Source organism: Danio rerio, chromosome 9 (assembly GCF_052040795.2).
Source record: "Danio rerio strain M-AB ecotype USA chromosome 9, GRCz13ab, whole genome shotgun sequence".
NCBI lineage: Eukaryota > Metazoa > Chordata > Actinopteri > Cypriniformes > Danionidae > Danio > Danio rerio.
This window is the reverse complement of record NC_141029.1, coordinates 33,922,670-33,944,565: the sequence shown is the minus strand read 5'-3', so window position 1 is coordinate 33,944,565 and position 21,896 is coordinate 33,922,670. Positions and strand designations below refer to the sequence as shown.

General features: G+C 34.9%; 2 protein-coding genes and 1 long non-coding RNA gene across 19 annotated transcripts in view; 1 reads left to right on the top strand and 2 right to left on the bottom strand.

Moving 5' to 3' along the window:
• pikfyve (phosphoinositide kinase, FYVE finger containing) overlaps positions 1–5,734 on the bottom strand; it is a 30,516-nt gene extending 24,782 nt beyond the window's left edge. For 8 of the 17 annotated variants that reach the window (XM_087266029.1, XM_087266034.1, XM_087266031.1 and 5 more), the window contains exons 1-4: positions 5,600–5,734; positions 2,559–2,749; positions 1,632–1,679; positions 1,286–1,444 (exon numbers count right to left, since the gene is read on the bottom strand). In XM_087266029.1, the coding sequence (XP_087122155.1) occupies positions 1,286–1,444; positions 1,632–1,679; positions 2,559–2,739 (388 nt within the window). In that variant the 5' untranslated portion in view covers positions 2,740–2,749; positions 5,600–5,734. Of the gene's footprint in view, positions 1–1,285; positions 1,445–1,631; positions 1,680–2,558; positions 2,750–5,599 lie in introns of those variants that run through there. The other 9 variants (XM_087266032.1, XM_087266040.1, XM_087266037.1 and 6 more) reach the window with 2 other exon arrangements.
• Positions 1,388–21,863, top strand: LOC141376154 (uncharacterized). The gene is made up of 3 exons (XR_015499646.1): positions 1,388–1,489; positions 21,121–21,328; positions 21,504–21,863. It is a non-coding gene; the product is annotated as an uncharacterized LOC141376154 (long non-coding RNA).
• cfap97d2 (CFAP97 domain containing 2) lies at positions 7,403–9,418 on the bottom strand. Its single transcript, XM_087268100.1, is given in 6 exon segments — positions 7,403–8,328; positions 8,469–8,636; positions 8,638–8,650; positions 8,724–8,842; positions 8,932–9,012; positions 9,271–9,418. Coding segments are annotated over 6 exon segments (501 nt in total). The 5' UTR covers positions 9,367–9,418; the 3' UTR covers positions 7,403–8,304.
• Positions 21,864–21,896: the final 33 nt, after the last annotated feature.

Here is a 21,896-nt window from a genome sequence, read left to right as displayed (position 1 = left end):
GTAAAAACAACACATGCTCATTCAAAACCAAAGCATGTCAGCCACTTTAAATTAGCAAAGGATTCTTTTGTGGGATTATGAATCTGATAAACAGACTTTGAATGAAAGGAAGCACAATAAATTACTAAGAACAGTGACTAAAGTTCAGAAGCAAAAATGTGGAGTAAACAAAAAACCTTAAGGCATTCTGTTCAGCACACTCCTTTACATGCAACAAATATGGACCATTTAAAACTATGCGCTGCCATTTTTTTTTCTAAAGTAAAATCATGTTTTACAGTAATTTATCTAAACACTGGTAAATTGAGGAATTTATTTTAAGAGTAAGATTCTATGACTTGTTTTCAGAAAAACAAGTTTAACTTGACACCAAATGTACAGTTCTTTTGATCATGTTTTACAAAGATAACAAAATAAAAAACTTAATAATAAATAATCAAGTTTACATTTTGTGAGGCTTATCAGAAAAAGCTATTGGTCAGTGTGGTAAACAAAATTAAGGAATTACAGTCTAAAAACAAGTCTGAGAATAGTGGTTTCTAATTTAAATGTATCTTATTTAAAATATTCATCGAAATAAGACAAAATGCTAATAAAAATATTTTCATGCAGTATACACACAAACTTTAACTTAAAGCTGATGGATTCAAGCAAATGAAGAATATCAAGGCTTTATGAAACTGACTTCACACATGAAATAAAACAAAGAATCCTCACCTTCCCACTCCGCTGTGAACAAAGAAGAACATACACACAACTTTAGCCTAAAGGATTTCTCCACATCTAATCATTTATCGCCGTTGAATGAAACAGACAACAACTAAACAGAATATACAGCTAAATGGGTTCTTTGAAGCTAAATACCAAAAATATCATAATTGCATCCAAAATCGAAGTGATGGCTTACAATAATTGTACAGTATTAACTGTAAATAAGAATTGTAATCAAATTCCTGAACCGCCTGAATCTTCACTCATAGTAAATGTCCAGTGGCTCTCCTGAGAATGCTATAGAGGATAAGAGGACAGAGTCTAGACTTCGAATCATTATCTTCACAGATAAACCCAGTGAAAACCAAGCTGCAGTGACGAGTCATCAATCAAAGAAAGCACTGATAGGACTGGCCTATCTAACTCTAGCAAGAGTGTGTGTTGAGAAATCCTGTTTCTCTATGGAAAAACTAATACGCAACAGATTTCATATTTCATCCTAAAATCAAAGAATGCAGTGTAAAATCTTAAAGATCCTTATTGACAGCCTGAAAAACAATTATGAAGAAGGTACCTGAAGCAGCGGATGTTCTTCTGAGTAGTTCTGGATGTTTCCTGTGTGTTTCAGAGCCATGTATTGAATGAGAGGGACTAGACCAGTTGCGTCGCGGCCCCTGTGGTGATGATGAGGCCGATTGACTTTTTTCCGTCACTGAAGGAGGCCGTCCTTCCTCTGACCAATTCAAACCACAGAAAAAAGCAACATCTCAGGAAAAAGGTAAAAGAGGTCAAATGTTTGTGGTGTCTGGCTGATTTAAACTAAGAATTTGCATTGTGTTGACATTTCATCTTTTCACCATCCTTTCCCCCATTCATTAATACTTACTACAGTTTTATTCCCGTACAAAAGCTAGACTTACCAAGCTTAGCAAGCTTTTTTGCTGGTGCAATGTTTGCACCTGTTTTTTCTAAAAGGAATGAAAGGGAGAGATTAGAGAGTTCATCACTAGAAAAATACTTAAGATTGAGAATTTTAGACGGTAAGGATTATAATCTGTAAATCAATACATCAAGAATAATCAAATACATCAAGAAGAAATTCAATTTTGAATGTCCAACACAAATGCAACTTCGTTATAACATACATTAGCAAAAACAAATCTTCTGAATCTTCTGATCATCTTCTGAACTTTTGTTAAACCAACTACACTGACTGACTTCCTTTTTTATAAGAGTTTCGCTTCTACGAGCAGATCATTTCCTCACACTACCGCAAACTTTTCTCACCGTGTTTTATAGTGAACTTCTATCTTAATAGAGATGATCTATTTCTTTCAATGTTGTGTTGACACTATGCATAAAGAACAAACAAAAAAAAAAACCTCAGAGTAAAGGATGTCTACATAAAAGTGAAATGAATGGGCACAGTGTTCTAGGCAAATCTCAAGCACTGTCACATGACTCTTCAATACGACTCCCTACTCTCCCTTTCTGGAATTCCCTTTAAGGCAGATTCACTCAGACACACTCTCTAAAATCACAACATAATAATGGAACATTACATCAGAAAAAAATGCTAAAAAAAAATATGATGCTTGAAATTTGTGGTTTGGTCTTTACAACTAAACTGTCAATCATCAATACAAAATACAATGCATCCAAATAAGTGCTGTCTTGATCTATTATTGATCTACCGTCACATCGTTTTATAATGCAGTTTTATGGAGGGTGATTACCATGAAAACAGTGAACATTTGAAACTTTAAAAATTCTATAAAATTAAATTGAAGGATTCAGGTGAAATGCAGGCGCAGATGTTGATTTCAGCCGTGAAAGGATTGTTTCACCTTTGTTGAAGCGGAACAGGCTGACGAAGGAGCTGTAGGCGGAGCGCAGCGGTGGCTCATCCTGCTCGGGGGTCAGGGGTTTGAAGTGTGTCAGATGGGAGGGACTGGTGGGCGAAGGAGGCGGCTCCGAACTCCAGTCCATCACAGAGGACGAGGAGGAAGCCTTGTCATCAGCAGCCATGTCACTGCCCCTGCAGACATTCAAAACCAAATCACTACAAAATACACTTGTTTAAAAAATTTACATTGAATTACAGGGTGTCTGCAGGGTCTTAAAAAGTCTTAAAATTACTTAAATCTCAAAATCACAATTTTAGGTTTTAAAAACCCTTAAATGTACTTAAATATTGTGTTGTAGGTCTTAAATATTTTTTTAACTGGTCTTAATTTTACTTTGTTCATGTATTGCTAGCCAATGTGGCCAACACCATCCATTCTCCAACAATCCATCTCAATAAAACTTTTTATTTACGAAGGTCATTTTTAACTATTTACCATTAATTATTTTCCTTCCAATAACATTTGTTTAAAGGTTCTCCATGTATTTACTGCTGAGGCCACCAAACTTGCCAGATGGTTGTGCATACATATAGTTTATTAAAAACTTTTAAACATTGGTTCTTTTTTGATGCAAGTAGAGCTTGCTTGTTTTTACACAATTTGCAAAATATTTTAATAAGAAATATCTAAAATATTTAATTTTTTTATTATTAATTTATTATTGTGTTATAAAATGTATTAAATTATAATATTTTTTAAAGGGCAAATTGAAAATATTTTCCATCTGGGCATTGGCAATAAAGATTCAAAACAATATCACTGACAAAGTTAACATTATAATGAACCATCAATCTAAATTTTTCAAAACAACTAACCACAGAGTTAAGGGATCAGTAAAATATCAATCTGTAAACATTATTTAGATTATAAATGAAGAGAATAAAAAAGGCATTATGCATGTGACGAAAAAGTGAGCGAGTTTACAGCACACTTCATACTTTGTAGAAATTTGGTGAATTAAACTGCACAATCCAAACGAAACGATGCTAATCAAAAGGATAAAAGTTGGCTCTCTATAGAAAAAAAAAGATTGATTTTATTTTATTTGACATTTTGCATTTATGAGGAAAAGTTTGGTTTGACACCTCTTCATTATGGATGTGACAGATGTGAAATTGCCACTTGTGAGACTTTGATAAATCAAATAGTTTGAAATCATTAACAGAGACATTTTTTTGAGTATTTTTAAAGTACTGTAAAATACTTTTTAGAAAAAAAATTTAGTTTCGCTATTTTGGTGAAAACTTTTTTGTGCCAAGGTTGACATTTTCACTGTATTACTTATTATATATGAACGCTGACAATTTATTGGCATGCTGAAATGATGTTTAAATTGTAGGTAAAAGCATAATTGACAAGGCTCACTCCACTTTAACTTCATAATTCAGATATTACAAAAGTAATTAAAGCATTTGCTGTGGTGTGAACAAGAGCTTTTGTGTGTGGGTGGAATGTTCAAGCATCTTGCTAATGAAAGTTATAACATTCTGGCACATGAACTTGAAATGTATATTTCTTAAATGATTTTCACCAGAAATATAATGCTGTAAAATCACAAAACAAACACAAATGTGATTAAAAGCATTAAAGGATAAGAGATAGAAAAGGAGGATCAAAGTGAAGTTTGGATCCTATAACAAATGAAAAGTCTGCAGCATCTATTAGTAAAATATGTTGTGCCCTCTCCAAAAAATGCTTAGATGTCTGTAATTCAAAACATATTAAATATATTTTAATATTCTTTTACAACCCTCATTTTGAATGCAAAATATGATTACATTTTAGGGATTTTAGTCTGGCTCCAATATTTTACAAGGAAGTCAGTCATGTGAAATATGTAACTATACAACCTCACTGTACAAGATTGATGACTGCTGAAAAACATTTCATAATAAGATCACAAGGCAGGCTGTAGGAGAAGTTGCCCTTATGACTTCCGGACAATGTGATGCAAGTTCAAACACTCCATTGAGATTTATATGATTTTTTAAATACTGTGTCCTGATCTCTGTTATTGACATCACTGACATAACCAAGTAATAACCAATTAATACCGTATTTTTCGTCTATTATCCACTACCTCAGAAACGGGATCAGATTCGTAGAGAATGTTAGCTGTAACTGACCAAGTGATGTATAAAAGGAATGATGCAAAACGTCCGAAAAGGATAATGTCATGTGATTACTTCAGAAATATACTAAGGCGAAGGACTTCTCATGAATATCAATTCCTTTATTAAGATATCGCCGGTATGATGGTCCAATCATCTGACTTAATTTACACTCCTGACCAACCCTTCAGCTTTTTTAACTGGCCACCTGACTTACGCTAACATGTCAACTTCTGTTCTCTGGCCAATCAGGTAAGGATACTCGCGGACTGTCTCGCTACGTCTTTAACTATCAGGACATGAGCCTTCACCATAGTATGACACGTAAATTCGATCCACGCTAGCACTTATTACATCTAAACGACATGTAAAGTCAGCTAATTGTATTACCGTCACAAAAGGTTAACCCTAGCTTTAACGTACTTTACTATGGTGAACACCACAGAAATAGTTATATTCTGCTAATAAACTCAAAACAGATCATGCGTGAAGTGGATGTGAAAACGACAAACAAGTTAATATTATTTCAAAATGAACAATACTGGACGATCTAACACATGCCAGAATCCTACAGGACAAATAAATACTGAAGTATGTCACATTTACAAAGTGATGCTGTAGACTGCTTCATCCGGGAGTCTCTCATTCATGTAATGGGCTAGAGCTATTATTGATCATTTAGAAACATTCAGCGTTGTTCTGTTAAATACTACGTACACACATGATACATTTAACATACGCGACTTATTTCCAAAAACATGTCAATTACCCTGTTTCATCCATCAAAGGGCCCAGTAAAGTTAGCAAAGCTAACGTTAGCTATCTGAACTAAAAACAACGCATCATGCAGAACATAACTGTTAGACGTACCTGTACCGTCGCTTTTTACACCATGTCTATGTCAGCCGTTCAGAGAGATGTCATTAATCCTTAGTGCACTTAACCAAAAGACATTTTCGGTTAATTCCACCCTTGTGATGTTCACTTGATCAGACCCGCTTAGTCGATCACAGAGAGGTCGAGCAGTGTTTTCATCGCTTCTCGTGATCGCAGAAGTCAGGCATTGTTAATCGATATAAAACGACAAATAAATATATTTCCATTTCAGGCTTTCATTTTTATGTATTGTATTTAATATTTCTATGCCATTTAAGCTTCTGAAGTACGATTGAGAAGTGTCTAAAGCATCTATTTTACATGAAAGTATTTAAATTATACGTTTTAATTGATTGTTCATTTATAACTGTCATCTTATTCAGTCATATTTTTTAGTTTTATGGTTTTGTTTAGGTTTAGATTTTGTTCAGAACCAGTATTTAGGTCTTATTTTAAAGGTTGTATCTGATTAAATGTACATACTATTAGGGCTATATATATATCGCTAGGGACAATATATCGCTTCAGCATCGATATTGCAATGTGTCTGCAAAAGTCACATCGCAGATTATGCAATGTCAAGGGATTATAGGTGATCAGCACAGCAGTTGAGAATACATGAGATTTGTGGAGTCATTGCAAAGTATAACCATAGCAGAGTAAATCTTTATCATTTGCATGTGTTTTAAAGGTATTTCAAGAGAATTTAAAGCAGTCGGCCACAAAAATGTACAACATTTGTAACTTTAAAGAAGAAGAGTAGTTTACTGAATTATTAATACAATGAAAAAAACTACACAGTGTTATTTTACATTTTATTATTCAAGTTCTGCACCTGAATACTGCTTGAGCCTCCAAAAACCATAAAGCACTGTTTATTTGACTTTTTTGTTTGACCTATTGTAATTCTTCTTGATTGCAATTGGTTTGATAATTTTATACATGATTCACACCCTTACAAAACCACCCCAATCAATCTGAATTTAAGATTGTTTTCCCCGAATAAAGCTATCTAAGCCATCTGGTGAAATTGCATTTATATCACAATATATATCGCTGAAAAACTAAATATTGCAATGTCAGATTTTTCCAATATTGTGCAGGCAATATACATGCAAATAATACTGACTGCAAGTAAAGGGTCCACTTTAATGTTTCAACTTAAACTTTTAAGAAAATGAAATCCCACAGCATTGGTAAAATATTGTTTTAAATAAATTCAACATAGCACATACATGCAGCCTATATAACCCGGAACCTTCTGATACTTATTATGTATGGTCTAAAAGAATAATTGATCATAGCTAAATTAGTTACAAATAAATAGGGGTTTAAAGGATTGTGGTGGAAATATGTAAAATTATAATTAACCTACTGTACTAATGGTTCTTTTAGTTCTAATTGTTCTAATTGAGGTAAAGTTAGGTTTATACTCACACATTCAGACTTCATCCTAAATAATATAATTTCAAAAAAGTATTCTTTGCACATTCTAAATGGGGAAGTCATATAAGCAGCCAAAGACTATTAAAGTACAACATTGTTCACATTCAAATATAGTGCTAATGTTGTTTTGAAGTCATACTTGCATGTGATTTCGAACAGTAGCATGGTAAACAATATAGGGAACATGTCACAAGTTGTCACTGAATGAATGTGCGAATATAAAACCACCTTTTACCTTAATCTTATTCTATGATATATCTGACAAAATTTGAGTGGGCATATTCTGTAATTTTTAGTTTAACCTTTTTTTTCTCAGAATAAAAAATGTAATCAAATAGAACACATTCTAAATAAAAGGAAATACAACAGAGCTGTAGTTATTTTATTGTTAAGATGTTTTAACAACCTGTTTACCCTATTTTACACAATTATAACTTCATTATTTAGTTCAAATAATATAAGAGGTCAAACTAGAAATTAGTTGTTAAAGTGAAAGCTCTGTCATCATTTACTCACCATTAACTTGGTCCAAACCTACTTGAGTTTCTTTCTTTAGTTGAACACAAACGAAGATTAGAACGAAGCAGAAATGTGGAAACTTCCATAAAATTAGTTTTTCATATATGAGTGGCAGTAGTGCTGTCGCCTCACAGCAAGAAGGGCACTGGTTTAAGCCACGGCTGGATCAGTTGGCATTTCTGTGTGGAGTTTGCATGTTCTCCCCGCGTTCACGTTGGTTTTCTCTGGGTGCTCCGGTTTTCCCCACAAGTCCAAAGACATACGCTACAGGTGAATTAGGTAAGCTTAAAAAAATTGAATAAGTTGACGGTTCATTTTTTTGTGTGGCAATAATAAAGGGACTAAGTCTAATAGAAAATGAATGAATGAATGGTCATTAGTTTCAGTTTTCTTCAATTTTTTTTTGTTGTGTGCTCAACCGAAAAAAGAATCTCATAAAGGTTTATAACCACTTGTGGGCGAATTAATAGTGAGTAAATTTTCATTTTTGGATGAACTATCCCTTTAATCTCTAATTAACTCAGAAGATTGGCAGAATACAGCGACACCTAGTGGGTATGATTTAGATTTGATTTACCAAATCAATAGTCCAGTATAAAGCGTGTTTACGAATCAAATCAATTAGACAGCATTTGCAGATGTAACATATGTTCACATTTCGTCTTCTCATCATCAAACTTCTTCGTTTCATTTCCCATGTGAACAGACGACTGATCCATCGTCTTATAGTCTGTTCACAGAGGTGGCAAGTAGGACCCCTTTAATAATGCAGAAAATGGGCAGAAACTCAAGTTAGTGTATGCATATTTTTAAACGAAGATGCATTAATATATGAATATGTATAAAATAAGTAACACAGAGACAAAAATGAGAAACATTTTAGTTACAATCTACTCACCTGTGCGCTGAAGAAACGCGGATATCTGCCTATGGCCTCCATGAGCTCCAGGTGCCTGAGCCACTGCTCCTGCCACGCCTGAACGCTGTAACGCGGCCTGCAGGTCGACAAACGCTGGAGGATGCGCTGATTCTCTCTGGTGATGTGGAGCAGTTCCAGTTGTCTTTTTTTCTGAGCCAAGACTGAAGCAAAAACATGAACGTGTTAATTAACAAATTAATTATAAGTTAATTCTATAAAAAGTTGCATGTATACCTTTTCTTCACATAAATATTTTTACAGTCAACGCCCCCTTTGGTCTGCATTATGTGGGACATTTTATGTAGAAGCATTTCGTTTTCTCTTTTGATTTTAGAAACCCGTTCTTCTTCAAGCTGTTTATGAAAGATGAAAGACTGAAATGGATTAACAATTACCAAAACAGTGTAAAAGTCGACATCTGGTGGTCGATCAGCAATCCTACCTGGCTTTTCTTCAACTTGACAAGTAGATGGCTGTAGGTTTTCGGCGGAGATGTGTTGATTGTGGGTTTCGCAGATTTAACCTTGAAATATTATAAATATGTTAACATTTTATGTAATTTTCGATTAAAACCAAAGCCTGAACACATTTAAAAAGCTGTAGATGATACACTGTCATTATATATACATTTAATGCATTTGATTAATGATTCATATCCTTTGCAAAAAAAAAAAAAAAAAAAAAACACATCGCCTGTGATACATGTGTCAAAAAAAAAAAAAAAAAAAACTAAATCAATTAATAAAAATAAAAAAACATAATCAGATGTTTCAGATTTTACCTTGTCCCTGTGTATCTCATAGCAGTTTTTGTCCCATCGATATTGCAGATATTTATTAACACATGGCACGACGGGTTGGTAGGCTTGATGTTGCATTACTTGTCTTTAGTGTAGCCTAAATCCACCTGCTCCAGAAGTCACAATGAACAGAGATATGAGTTCAGCTTGAGTTTTGAGCCAGTCATGTGCTTGTTGCCATGGCAGCCATTCAGAAAGAAAGTGCAGCTTTGCTGGTCTACATTTATGAAATGATACAGGCACTGTAAATGGGACCCATTCATTCAGTTTGATGAGCATTCATTTTCCTAAATGCATCCTGCCTTCCTTTCGCCTCGTATCGAAACTTTCTTAAGAAGTTAAACCCAGCAGCTCCATTAAGAGGGCACCCTCAGCCATTTAAAGGCTGGCCTACATAGTGTCCTTGTCCGATATGAATTTTCTGTGTCCTGCAGGGCTCTGTTGTTTTAGTAGAGCGGCATGCGTGGACAAAACTGGAAGCGCTTAATATACAGTGAGCCCAACTGAATTTAAGCATATTTTTAATCTTGTGTAACCTTTTAAGAGGTGGCACAGATCTTGTTTGTGTCCATGTGCAGGCAAAGACTAGTGTGATGTTTTAATTTCTATCCCAAGGACGGTGAGAGTGGAGATTGCTACCTTCCACTGTCTTTAAAGTGTGATTCATTTGACACCTTGCAGAGCAAAACCTAAACCAGAGACCAAGTATGAAATTTCTGCATGCTCGTAATATAATAAGCAGGGTATCTGCTGGGTCTTAAAAAGTCTTAAAATGTCTTAAATTTCAAAAAACAAATTTTAGGCCTTTGAAAGTCTTAAATCCACTGAATTATTGTGTATGTCAATGGTGGAAATAGTACAGAAAAATCGCACTTAAGTAAAAGTACCATTACTTACCTAAAATGTAGTGCAAGTAGAGTAAAAGTAACTTGTAAATATTACTCAAAATATGAGTGCAAAGTAGACACTTTAAAAGTACTCAAGATTAGTGTGTATTACGCTGTTAAAAGCTGATGCGTTTACATGTAATTTGTACATGTGTGTGTAAACGTAACATTCTGTAGTGCATTTAGTTATTGGCCAGCAGGCACACAACGTCATAAGAGGTTAATATTAGCTTAGATTTAGGTTGTGATGTCAGGTGACCAAAATTCAACGTCTAGCCAGCATCTAATGACAACCTTATTTTGATGTCCAATAATGACCTCAAATGACGTTGATATTTGGTTGATTTTAGATTGTTAGAGAGTGGCCAAAATCCAACGTTGAGCAAACATCTTATTGATGTCAAATGCTGAAATTTATTCGTCAGGTTTGGTAATTAAAATCCAACATCTGATAGACGTCATAGTGGCAACGCCCACACAACATCAAGCTGTAACATCATTAGACGTTGATATTTGGTTAGTTTTAGGTTGGCCTGACGTTGATTTCTGATGCTGGACACCTTGGACACTGTTAATGCTTCCAAACAGTTTGCTGCAATTATAAAGCACCCATGTCTTGAGGTACTTTATTATGATGTGATTTACTTTCTACAGTTTGCGCGATTTAATTGGACAGGAATCACAGGACTGATTTTTCTGATCTCAAATAGACAGGAAAAAATAAAGTAGTGACTGCAGGTTGAAGGAAATAGTGGAGTAGAAGTACTAAAATGTACTCAAGGGAAAGTAAAAGTACATTTTAAAACTACTTAGTAAATTACAATTCCTGAGAAAAAATACTCATATAATTTGAGCATTTGTTATTAGCTTACACCACAGGTTGTAGGTCTTCAATCATTTTAAACAAGTCTTAATCCATGTCCATGTAAAGCTATATTTACAACAGCAATCCAATCACTAACAATATATTTCAATAAATGTTTTAGTAAAGTTTTCAATAAAAGCTTTACTTATTAATATCATGGTTTAAGTTTTTTCCTTACAATAACATTTGTTTTTTATGTTTTTAAAAGGTTTTATCTTGTACATTAAAAAAGTAGTAGCCTTTAGCCTTGTGCAAGTCTGAAATTTCATTCTTTATGATCTTAAAATGATCTTAAAAAGTCTGAAATTTGACTTAATGAAGCCTGTAGGAACCCTGATAAATCATGTTTTACTTTTATATAATTTACATATTTTTGTAATATATCATTATTTCATTATAATATATAGAATATATTTTCATTATAAAATAATTTCATTATTTTTTTGTAATATAAATGAAATATTTCATTAAATAAATGGAGACATGATATACTTTTACCAGGCTTTACAGAAGACACCCACTAAATATGGCACTTAGTGTAATAGCACATAATCATATAATAAGTTCATATAAGTTCATATAATGCTTAGGGCATCACGGTGGCACAGTGGGTAGCACGATCACCTCACAAGAAGGTCACTGGTTTGAGCCCTGGCTGGGTCAGTTGGCATTTCTTTGTGGAGTTTGCACATTCTCTCGTGTTGGCGTGGGCTTCCTCCGGGTGCTTCGGTTTCCCCCACAAGTTAAAAAAATGCAGTATATGTGAATTGATTAAGCTAAATTGTCCATAGTGTATGTGTTTGAATGTAAGAGTGTCTGAGTGTTTCCCAGTGTTGGGTTGTGGCTGGAAGGGCATCCACTGCGTAAAACATTTGCTGGATAAGTTGGCGGTTCATTCTGCTGTGGTGAACCCGGATTAATAAAGGGAATACACTGAAAAGAAAAATGAATGAATGAATGAATGAATAAACTTTAGTGCAATAACTGGTGGTTCATCCCGCTGTGGCAACCTCTGAAATAGAGACTATAAAGCCGAAGGAAAATTAATGAATGATTTATTTTTTTTAATAAGCACAGGTCAGAATAATTACACACTTTTAACTTTCAAATATATCTGTTATGACCTATGATAATGGATCACAAGTATTTCACAGGAAAACGTATTGATTTGTATATAAATTCTCCTTGTTTTTGTTTTGTTTAACCAATGAAACTCATTTATTTTTTCCTCTTATTTTCCTGTTTACTTCTCCCTCAGTATCACTTTTCAGTTAGTGACTTTACCATTCTGAAAATGACATAATTAGCTTCCTTTATGTTGTATAAAGAGCAAGAAAAAGTGCATTTTACTTCGAGGATTTAATATAATGCCTTTATAGTAATGGAGTCGACAACCTGACAACAGTTGCTTAGCTACTTGTGTGCCTCTGTTGTACCAGTGCGGTTCATGTAAACACAACCTCTACTGAACCGTACTCAGTATGTCACTCCAAGCAGAAGTGATTGTGTTTACATAATGATTAAAAAAGTGCAAATCGTTCTCTTGACTTTTAGTTTAGATAGCAGTGAGTCATCTTCTGGCCTTTTCTTCAGAAATGTCATATTTGCGCAGGTTTATGAAATGTTACAGTATTGAGAGTGGTTAACGTAGATCGCTGGATGATCTGAAATGTGCAACTTCACTTGTAGATGAACAGGAATCTCTATGTATTAAGGAAGAAATTATTTGTGTGATGTTATAAAATTTTGAGCTCTAACAAACATCAGTTATCTGTTAAATACTGTAGTTGTCACATCTCTCAAACAAATGTCTTTCCTTGTGACATGTTCATCTGGTTTCTTGGTATATGATGATGTCTTTCAGTATTAGTCACTCATTTTCCACTGAGGTCAGAGTTTATTATCTTGAAAATGGCTTCATGATTTAATCACTCACTGGCAATAAAATGTTACATGTCTAATTTGTAGCTTAGGTGAATAATGACACTGCCCAGACTGCTGCTAGCAGTATTACAAGATGGCAACGCTCTCAGGAGACAGTGACGCCTAGATAGTGCACATTCTGTTTAGCATGTTTCTTAAAGGAACAGTTAATTCAGAAACAACAATTCTGTTATGATTTGTTTACTTGTTGTTTTAAACCTGTATAAAAAGTAGTATATCTAAATAGTTATCTAAAATAGTATATATAGTAATATATAAAAGTTATATATGATATAATTTTAATATTTTTTTCGAGCTGTTCCTTTAAGATGTTCTTTCATCCGGTAGATTTGTTGTTTGAGTGTGTAAGTTATTTTTATTATGTCTAATTTGTAGCTTAGGTGAATAATGATGCTGTCCAGTCTGTTGCTAGCAGTAATACAAGATAGCAACGCTCTTAGGAGACAGTGACACCTAGATAGTGCACTTTCTGTTCAGCGTGTTTCTTAAAGAAACAGTTGATTAAGAAACAACAATTCTGTTATCATTTGTTTAATTGTTGTTTTAAACCTGTATGAATGCTTGAATAATGTTATAATGTTAACTGTTCCTTTAAGATGTTCTTTCAATTGTTGTCTGAGTGTGTAAGTTATTTTATTATCAGCACTGTATGAGACAAGTAGACTGTAGACAAGTCATGTGCAATGTTGCCATGACTGCATAATTTTATATCTGTTTGCTTGGATGCTCTATGTTGTTGCTAGGACATTGTTAGGTGTTTGTTTATTAATGAAAATAGCAGCATTCTCTACTTGTGGCAGTGGATGATGTTGTTTCTTGTCTACCTGGGAGAGTAGAACAAGTTACACTTTAATCCCCATTCAAACTACCAGCGACACGCAGGGTTGTTACTGGAAAGGATACAGCTCCTGCTGGAAGTTCATTCATTCATTTTCTTTTCGGTTTAGTCCCTTCATTATTCTGGGGTTGCCAAAGCGAAAAAAAAAACAAAAAAAACGCCAACTTTTCCAGCATATGTTTTATGCAGTGAATGCCCTTCCACCTGCAACCTATCACTGGGAAACACCCATACGCTCCCTTTCACACATGCACTGACTACAGACAATTTAGCCTACCCAATTCACCTATAGCGCATGTCTTTGGATTTGTGGGGGAAGCGCGAGCACCCGCAGGAAACCCATGCAAACACCGGGAGAACATGCAGAAATACAGAAAAGCCAACTGACCCAACCGAGGATTGAACCAGCAACCATTTTGCTATGAGGCGACTACCTACTGGGCCACTGCTTCACCATGCTGGAAGTTAGCAATTTCTATTATTTATACAATTTATTTATTATTAACAATTCCCTGCCCCAACTCTAAACATATCCCTCACAATAATGTCAAAATTGTTGGCTAGTTAATGTTGACCTGTGTCACAAAATTCATCTTGTATTGATGTTAGCGAACATCAAGTTAGCAATATGCAGCGACAAAGCAAAATGAGACTTCTGGCGATCTCCTTCTATATAAGTGACAGCGACATGTCCAGCGATGCAGCAAGTTTGAGAAAATGTCAACTTTATGCAAATGAATATTTCAAGCTACCTCAAGGTGGGAACAACTACTAAAAACTTACATCGCCACCTGTGGCTGCAAAAGGTAGCTACAATATCGCTAGTCTGCCTGGTTGTTCAAGAAATTAGCTTGAATTGAGACTGTAAAGTTTTAAGTGTACTTAAATAGGCAACACGGGCTCATTCTAATTATGTACTCCTATATACATTTCTGGAGAGAGTAAAATATGTCCTATTAAACCTTCCACAAGGAGGAAAAGAACAGCATCATACCGCCCCGTTGTATTCATTTTAAAGATGAAATGCAGCCCTACATACTTCTGGCTACATAATTTGTGATCTCTAGAAACGTATATAGTTCTACATGTTCAGATTGAGCCTATGTTGAAAATAGAAGAAGAAATTTCCCTAAATTATCATTACGTGTGTACAAACCTTGAATATGTTCAGTATATAGACATACAAGCGAGCTTTTTCTTCATCCTGCCATTATGTTGTGTTCTGATGTAATAAAAATGAGGAAGATATAATGCCTGCCATAATTAGAAAGCATAATTAAAACTGTGTTGTAGGATGAATCTGATTAGGATGAATCATCTTTTTTGATGATGTGATTTTTTTTCTTTTTACTCAACATCCATAAGTTGCTTTCCTTCGTTAGGCGTGTCTTGAGAATCTGCATGCAAAGGGACTGAAAGCTTGAAAACGTCTCAACGGTAGCGATGTTCCAGTAAATTACCTCCAGGGAAACTCGGAAGGGAGCGGGCAAAGCCAGGCATCATTAGCAGAAAGCGTGTTTGGTAAGCTCCTTTCCCCAAAGATGATGCCCATGTGCAAAAATTCCCTCTTGCGCAGTTGGACCTGTTGGTGTCTAATTATCAAGCGCTGGTGTATGATCTATTCCTAGCCTTCTGCGAACTTAAAGTTCCAAATGAACATCGACTACAGGAACACAGGCCATTAATGATGGCCAATGAAAACGGTTCATTGCCGTGATACAGCAAATTGCCCTGTTACTGTTACACTGTTGTGTAAGCCAACACTGGAGGGATGTTTACATTCTGAATTTATCCAGTAATTATTTCAGCTCATGTTAGATTGTATGAAGAAGTCAAGTAAAACAGCCAATATTTGTTGTTTGATTGCTTTTAATGCCAAAATATGCATTTCTATTGTCATCTGCTCATATTGTCAGTGTTATGGAAGTTGGAAGTGTCGATAATTCTCAAGACATTTCAACTGGCAACGTTGCCTGATACAAATACCCATTGTTCCCTGTTGTTTTGCAGGGGAGCACTGGTCTCTACTGAGAAGGAAGAGCCAGACGTGCTCCTTCAGGAGCCTTTGAGATCTCTGTTTTTTTCTGTGATGGAAAGTGATCAAGGAAACAAATCCCGTGAGGGGTAACGTGTAGTGATGGTCACATCCTCGACAGAATTTCTTGCTGCTGAAGAGACATGTTTGACTCTTATTAACAGTGTAACTGAAAACTCTAGTCTGATTCCCACTATTATTTTTGTTGTTTGGGCCTGAAATGCCTGTGCTAGCATATCAATATTGCAGTATGGGACACCTTGAGTAATACTTTTTTTTTGTTTTAATTTTTTTAATCTTTAGAGCAAGCTCCAGTATTGCTATTGTTTAAATTGTGATTCAGAATGTAAGCAAACCATTAACCTTAAATATTGAACTATGTCATGTATTTTGTTTTATTTCTTTGCGCTACAAACAGTATAGAAACCTCAAATTGTGTCTTTTGACCCCCAAAACTGTATATAGGAACCTCAGTATCATTTAGATTTGGCAGTGTAACACCCTAGCAAGCATCTAACAATATAGTCTAATTGAATTTTTAACTATTTATTTATTTGTTTGTTTGTTTGTTACAAATAAAGAGAGAGAAAGAAAGAGACTCAGTGTAAAATATGGGACACTTCCAGTTTCAGACACTTCCACTCAAAATGACTGAAATATAAGTTATTTTTCAAATAATAGGTTGTGCTACACATAATCCTTACCCAATACTTTGACTGAATAAGCTGTATGATTTCTGTCTATAGAAAATAAAGCACTCTGTATTCGAATGTGACATTTTTATCAATGGAATATCTGATCATTTTCAGTCCAGCTGTGCTTTATTCCTCATGAATATTTTCTTTTTATTTATTTTTATAATCCCTATCATCAGTGATTAGTATATAAATTCTTGTGAAAAAGGGTACGCAGGGGCGTCACGGTGGCACAGTGGGTAGCATGATCACCTCAGAGCAAGAGGGTCGCTGGTTTGAGCCCCGGCTGGATCATTTGGCATTTCTGTGTGGTGTTTGCATTTTATTTTCGTGTTTTCGTGGGTTTCCTCCAGGTACTTCGGGTTTCCCCACAAGTCTAAAAACATGTTGTATAGGTGAATTGAATAAGCTAAATTGGCCGTAGTGCATGTGTGTGAATCGTAATAGGTTATTGTGAGTTTTTTTCCATTTAATACGATTCCTTTCACAGCATCAATGTTGTAATGTAATTAAAATACAATCAGTTAAATAGACTTTGGCATACATTTAGTTGCTCGAGCCTAAAACGAGACAAAAAGCCGTTTTCTCGCACACGCCTGTCAGAATCGGCAGGCTAGCACAGAAGCTCCATTGAATATACTGGGGTAAAATAAATGCTCATATTTTTAAGACATGGCGGGAAAAAATGTAGTCTAATGCAATGCTTTTTGTACAATCTGAGACCCACTTATATCGGATATCACTCAGCCAGTGGAGATCGCTGATTTTTAAAGAAAACAGACCTTAAACGCGCCGATTTTGCAATGGAATACAGCTCACCGGAAGCGCTTAACCCAGGTTAATGGCAAATTCAAAGTCCTAAAAGCATGCTTAGGCATATACCCTATAGTGTGTTAATACTTTTACACTTTTAATTTAGCCCGTGGTGAACTGTGGATAAAAAGTGAGGAAAACAACTATAGTATCTGCATGCAGCCCTTATGATGCAAGCTGAGATTGCATCTTTTAGTGATGCAATGTCAGACACACTGCACTTAGTGAAGCAAATGATTATTATTAGATTGTTTTAAATAAGCAGACCTTACAACAGATTTATTGGCAGTCAGTTTAATTGAAGTTACTTCTATAATTTGCTCAAAGTGACATCATCACATAGCGTTTGGAGACATTTCTTTATTAAATAAATAAATAAATAAATACCACAAATGATATTTTGAGATTTATTTATTCGAATGCTTTTCTTTTTATTCAGGCTTTGGTGAATTTTATATACATAATGAGTTGGGAGACTCATCAACGCAGTACATCTGGTGAACCGCTTGGAGTACTGTCTCCATGTAGAGTGATGAACATGTTGCTCCTTTTAGTTTGTGCTTTTAGGACACTCCCTGAGAGATGATTATCATGGAGCATGAGCAGTTCTTGTATTTAGAACAGCATCATTAAAGTACTATTGCTGTGGGGTAATATCCATGGGTGCAGTCAAACAACTGCATACGTCAAGTCATCCGACAGAAGGGAAAAAGTGCATCAGCAGCACTGGGACAGTAAGGATGATGGACAAATATGCCCACTATATCCATTCTGACTGCTACTATAGTGCTTTTAAAGCAACTCTGACAGCTAAAGGTCTAACTTGCTTTAGGCTCTACTATAGGACAATTGTTTTTTCAGCATTTTATGTTTTCCTTACATTACGCTCTCACTCTGGGTACTTTTGGGTAAATCGCATATTTCTATAATCCTACAGACTTCTGTTAAGCATCCGTCATGCCACAAACTACTTCATCAATTGTAGAGGCTTGTAGTGGTTGAAATGCCAGCTATGAAGTGTCCCAGACTGGACAGGACAAGATTGTAAAAAAGGAGTTGTGCAGCATGCTTTCAAATGAAGGTCTTAATCTTTTTGTTGTACAAGGGAAATTTGTGTGACCAGCGAGTTCTTGTGATGTGGTATCTGAAGTTAAAAAGATTCTGGAATGAATAATGGTTGATGTGGCCTGCTGGATGAAGAAGCCATGATGAAGCACTGGCTTGGCTGGAAACACATGGAGTTCTGTTTTAGGAAGGTTGAGTTGAGGCTGATATTCCTTCATCCAGCAAGAACTGTCTTGCCAGACATAAAATTCAAGCAGCTATTGATAGATCATTAGGATGGAAAGAGAGGAATAGTTAAGTTCATCTACATAGATTTTAAAATGTCCAAGTGATTTAATGTAGATGGAGAAGAGAAGTGGTCCAAGAATTGAGCCCTGAGGCACCCCAGCAGTAATATGACGTGACTTATAGATTTTGAAGAAGATTTTTTTTATTCTCTAAAATATGTAGTAGTATGCAGTAAAGGCTAAAACTGGGTGGTAAGATGGGTAAGCCTGTACAGGAGCCTGCTATGAGAAGCTTATGAAAAATATCTGAATATGTAAATATATAACACTGGTTATGTGCCTGAGCTAGCAAGGCTGAGATCCAAAAATAACTGGACCCCCTACTTGATAGTAAAACATTAGTTAAAAAAGTTACAATGAGAACACCTAAAAGTGGGGCAGAAAAACTGTATAAAATGTGCACAGAACACAAAAAACTTTCGAATTGTCCAGGTGAAACCTCAGATTGCTCTGAAGTCTGCTCTGCACCTTCTCGGCTTTATTATGTTGAATAAACAGGGTGTCTGCAAGGTATTAAAAAGTCTTAAACATCTTAAATTTTCAAAACAAATTTAGGCCTTAAAAAGTCTTAAACTCACTGAAATATTATCTTGGATGTCCTATATTTTTTTAAAGGGTCTTAATTTTTCTTTTTTTATGTAAAAATATACAAACGATCCCACACACATCCAATCATTACCAATACATCTCAATTAAACTTTTAGCAAAACTCTATTTTTAAGGAATAATATAACATTTTGTTGTGCATACATTAGTTTATTGAAGTTTTTAACAGTTTTCTTTTAAAGTTATGTTAAAAAATTGCATGCATACAAAAAGGGTCTGCTTAATTTGACACATTATTTAAAATTCCTGTACCGTAGTCTTTGGACTTGTGGGGGAAACCAGAGCACCCGGTGGAAAACCATGCCAACACGTGGAGAACATGCAAACTCCACACAGAAACGCCAACTGACCCAGCCAGGGCTCGACCTAACCACCTTCTTGCTGTGAGATAATTGTGTTACCACCTGTACCGATTATTTAAAATATTTGGCTAAAATAATTAATTAGATATCATTTCTTGATGGGGCAAGATTTTTTTTTCTGCTGGCCCATTAAGAAAATTCTTAGTGTTTAGCCCTATATAGGTCTGAAATTTCATTCTTGATGGTCTTAAAAAGGTCTTAAAAAGTCTTAAATTTTACTTGGTGAAACCTGCAGAAACCCTGATAAAGTCTATTTTCTGGTATCCAAAACCTCCAGTCTGATAGTGTCTGATGAAAAGGCAGACAACTATGACAATTTCATCCTTTAAGATCATCATGACCTCTCTGAGAATTAAGATGTGAACCACAAGAGTGCAATTCCTGACTTGACCATTGCTTTAACTGTGAAATTTAATGGTTAACCACACAGATAATAAAATGCAGATTTTTTTAATTTTATATAATATATAGAGAGATTTTTTAAACACATTTCTAAACATAATAGTTTTTAAAACTCATTTCTAATTGATTTATTTTATCTTTGTCATAATGATAGTAAATAATATTTGACTAGATATTTTCAAGCAACTTCTAAACAGCTTAAAGTGACATTTAAAAGCTTAAATAGGTTAATTAGGTTAACTAGGCAGGTTAGGATAATTAGGCAAATCATTGTATACTTATGGTTTGTTCTGTAGACTATCGAAAAAAAAAATAGCTTGAAGGGCCTAATAATTTTGACCTTACAATGGTTATCAAAAATTAAAAAATGCCTTTATTCTTGCCGAAATAAAAAAATAAGACTTTCTCCAGAAAAAAAAATAAATTTAAGACATACTGTGAAAATTTCGTTGCTCTGTTAAACATAATTTGGGGAATATTTCAAAAAGAAAAAATTGGGGGGCTTATAAATTATGTATATAATATTTTATATAAAAAATACTTTTATAAAATGATTATATGATTGATGATTGTAAACATCTCGTTCTCCAAATGAAATCTTATTTGATGAGCACAGTGTCCAAGTTAGAATTGAATTGGTCCAGAGAGACATGCAACATGCATGACAATGGCCCAAATTGATATGAACCCCAAAGAATGCACAAGCAAGCATATGCCAGCTTTGGTCCCACATGCTATTCTGATAAAACATTTCTGAGTGACTGTTTGAAGAGGCGCTGCTTCTCATGTGTGTGGGATTTACAGTTGCCCTGTTAGTCATACAGTTCGCAACACTTATTTGCCTGTGAAAATGAACAGAGCTACTCTAAGATCTTATTTTCACCTAGTAGCAAGGTGATTTTGTAAGCATGGTCAACAAACTTTTTGTTTTCATTCTCAGTGGTGCCTTGGTCAGCTTTTTTAGTATTTGTAGAGAAACATTTTTACATGCACAGTCACGTACTACTGGATTATATTTTCCCTTTTTTTGCAGGGAAGGTCAGGCCCGATATATGAGGCCGCCTAGGGTCCTGTCATGCCCAACACTCATTCAAGTGAATTGTACTGTGGTGTCATCCAGTGGCTGCTCATTAGTAAATGTGCAAGGGATGGACTGGAGGGATGTGCACACATGAACAGACAGAAAGGATGTTTGGACACTGCTCATGACTTAAGAGTCATGGTAAAGTTTCATTTGATGTGTATGTACCTTTTGAAATTTGGATGCAAGCTAGGTTCAGAGTTAGATAAAGAAGTTAAAATAACTATAATAATGATAATTATTAAATACATTTACAAGAATAGTCCAGAATGCAATGCAATAAATATTTTTTAGACTTCCATTTATTTCAAGATGTTTATAAATTGTCATTCCAGCACATTAGAGATGATGACTTGATCCCCCCTGAAGGACATCAAAACAAGATGCATTGGGAGGATCTGCTCTTTAATAGTTAAGAAAACGTTTGCTCTGGTCTGTATCTTAAATAATATTAATAAATAAAATAATAGATAACTCCAATAGACATTTGACCACCCCTATAATGGTTCATACCATTGTGAATGTTTGCGCAAAAAATATTAATTAATCGCCTGCACATCTAGAGCACCAACAGACAGCATTATGTGTTCACAAAACATGTTTCAAAATGTAAAACTGGCATTTGTATGGTGTCTGTAAAACTATGCATAGTTTGTATTTTATTATACTCTGGGTCGCACATGGAAGTAAACCGTAAAATAACAAATAAGTGCTTTCTTTCATGGTCA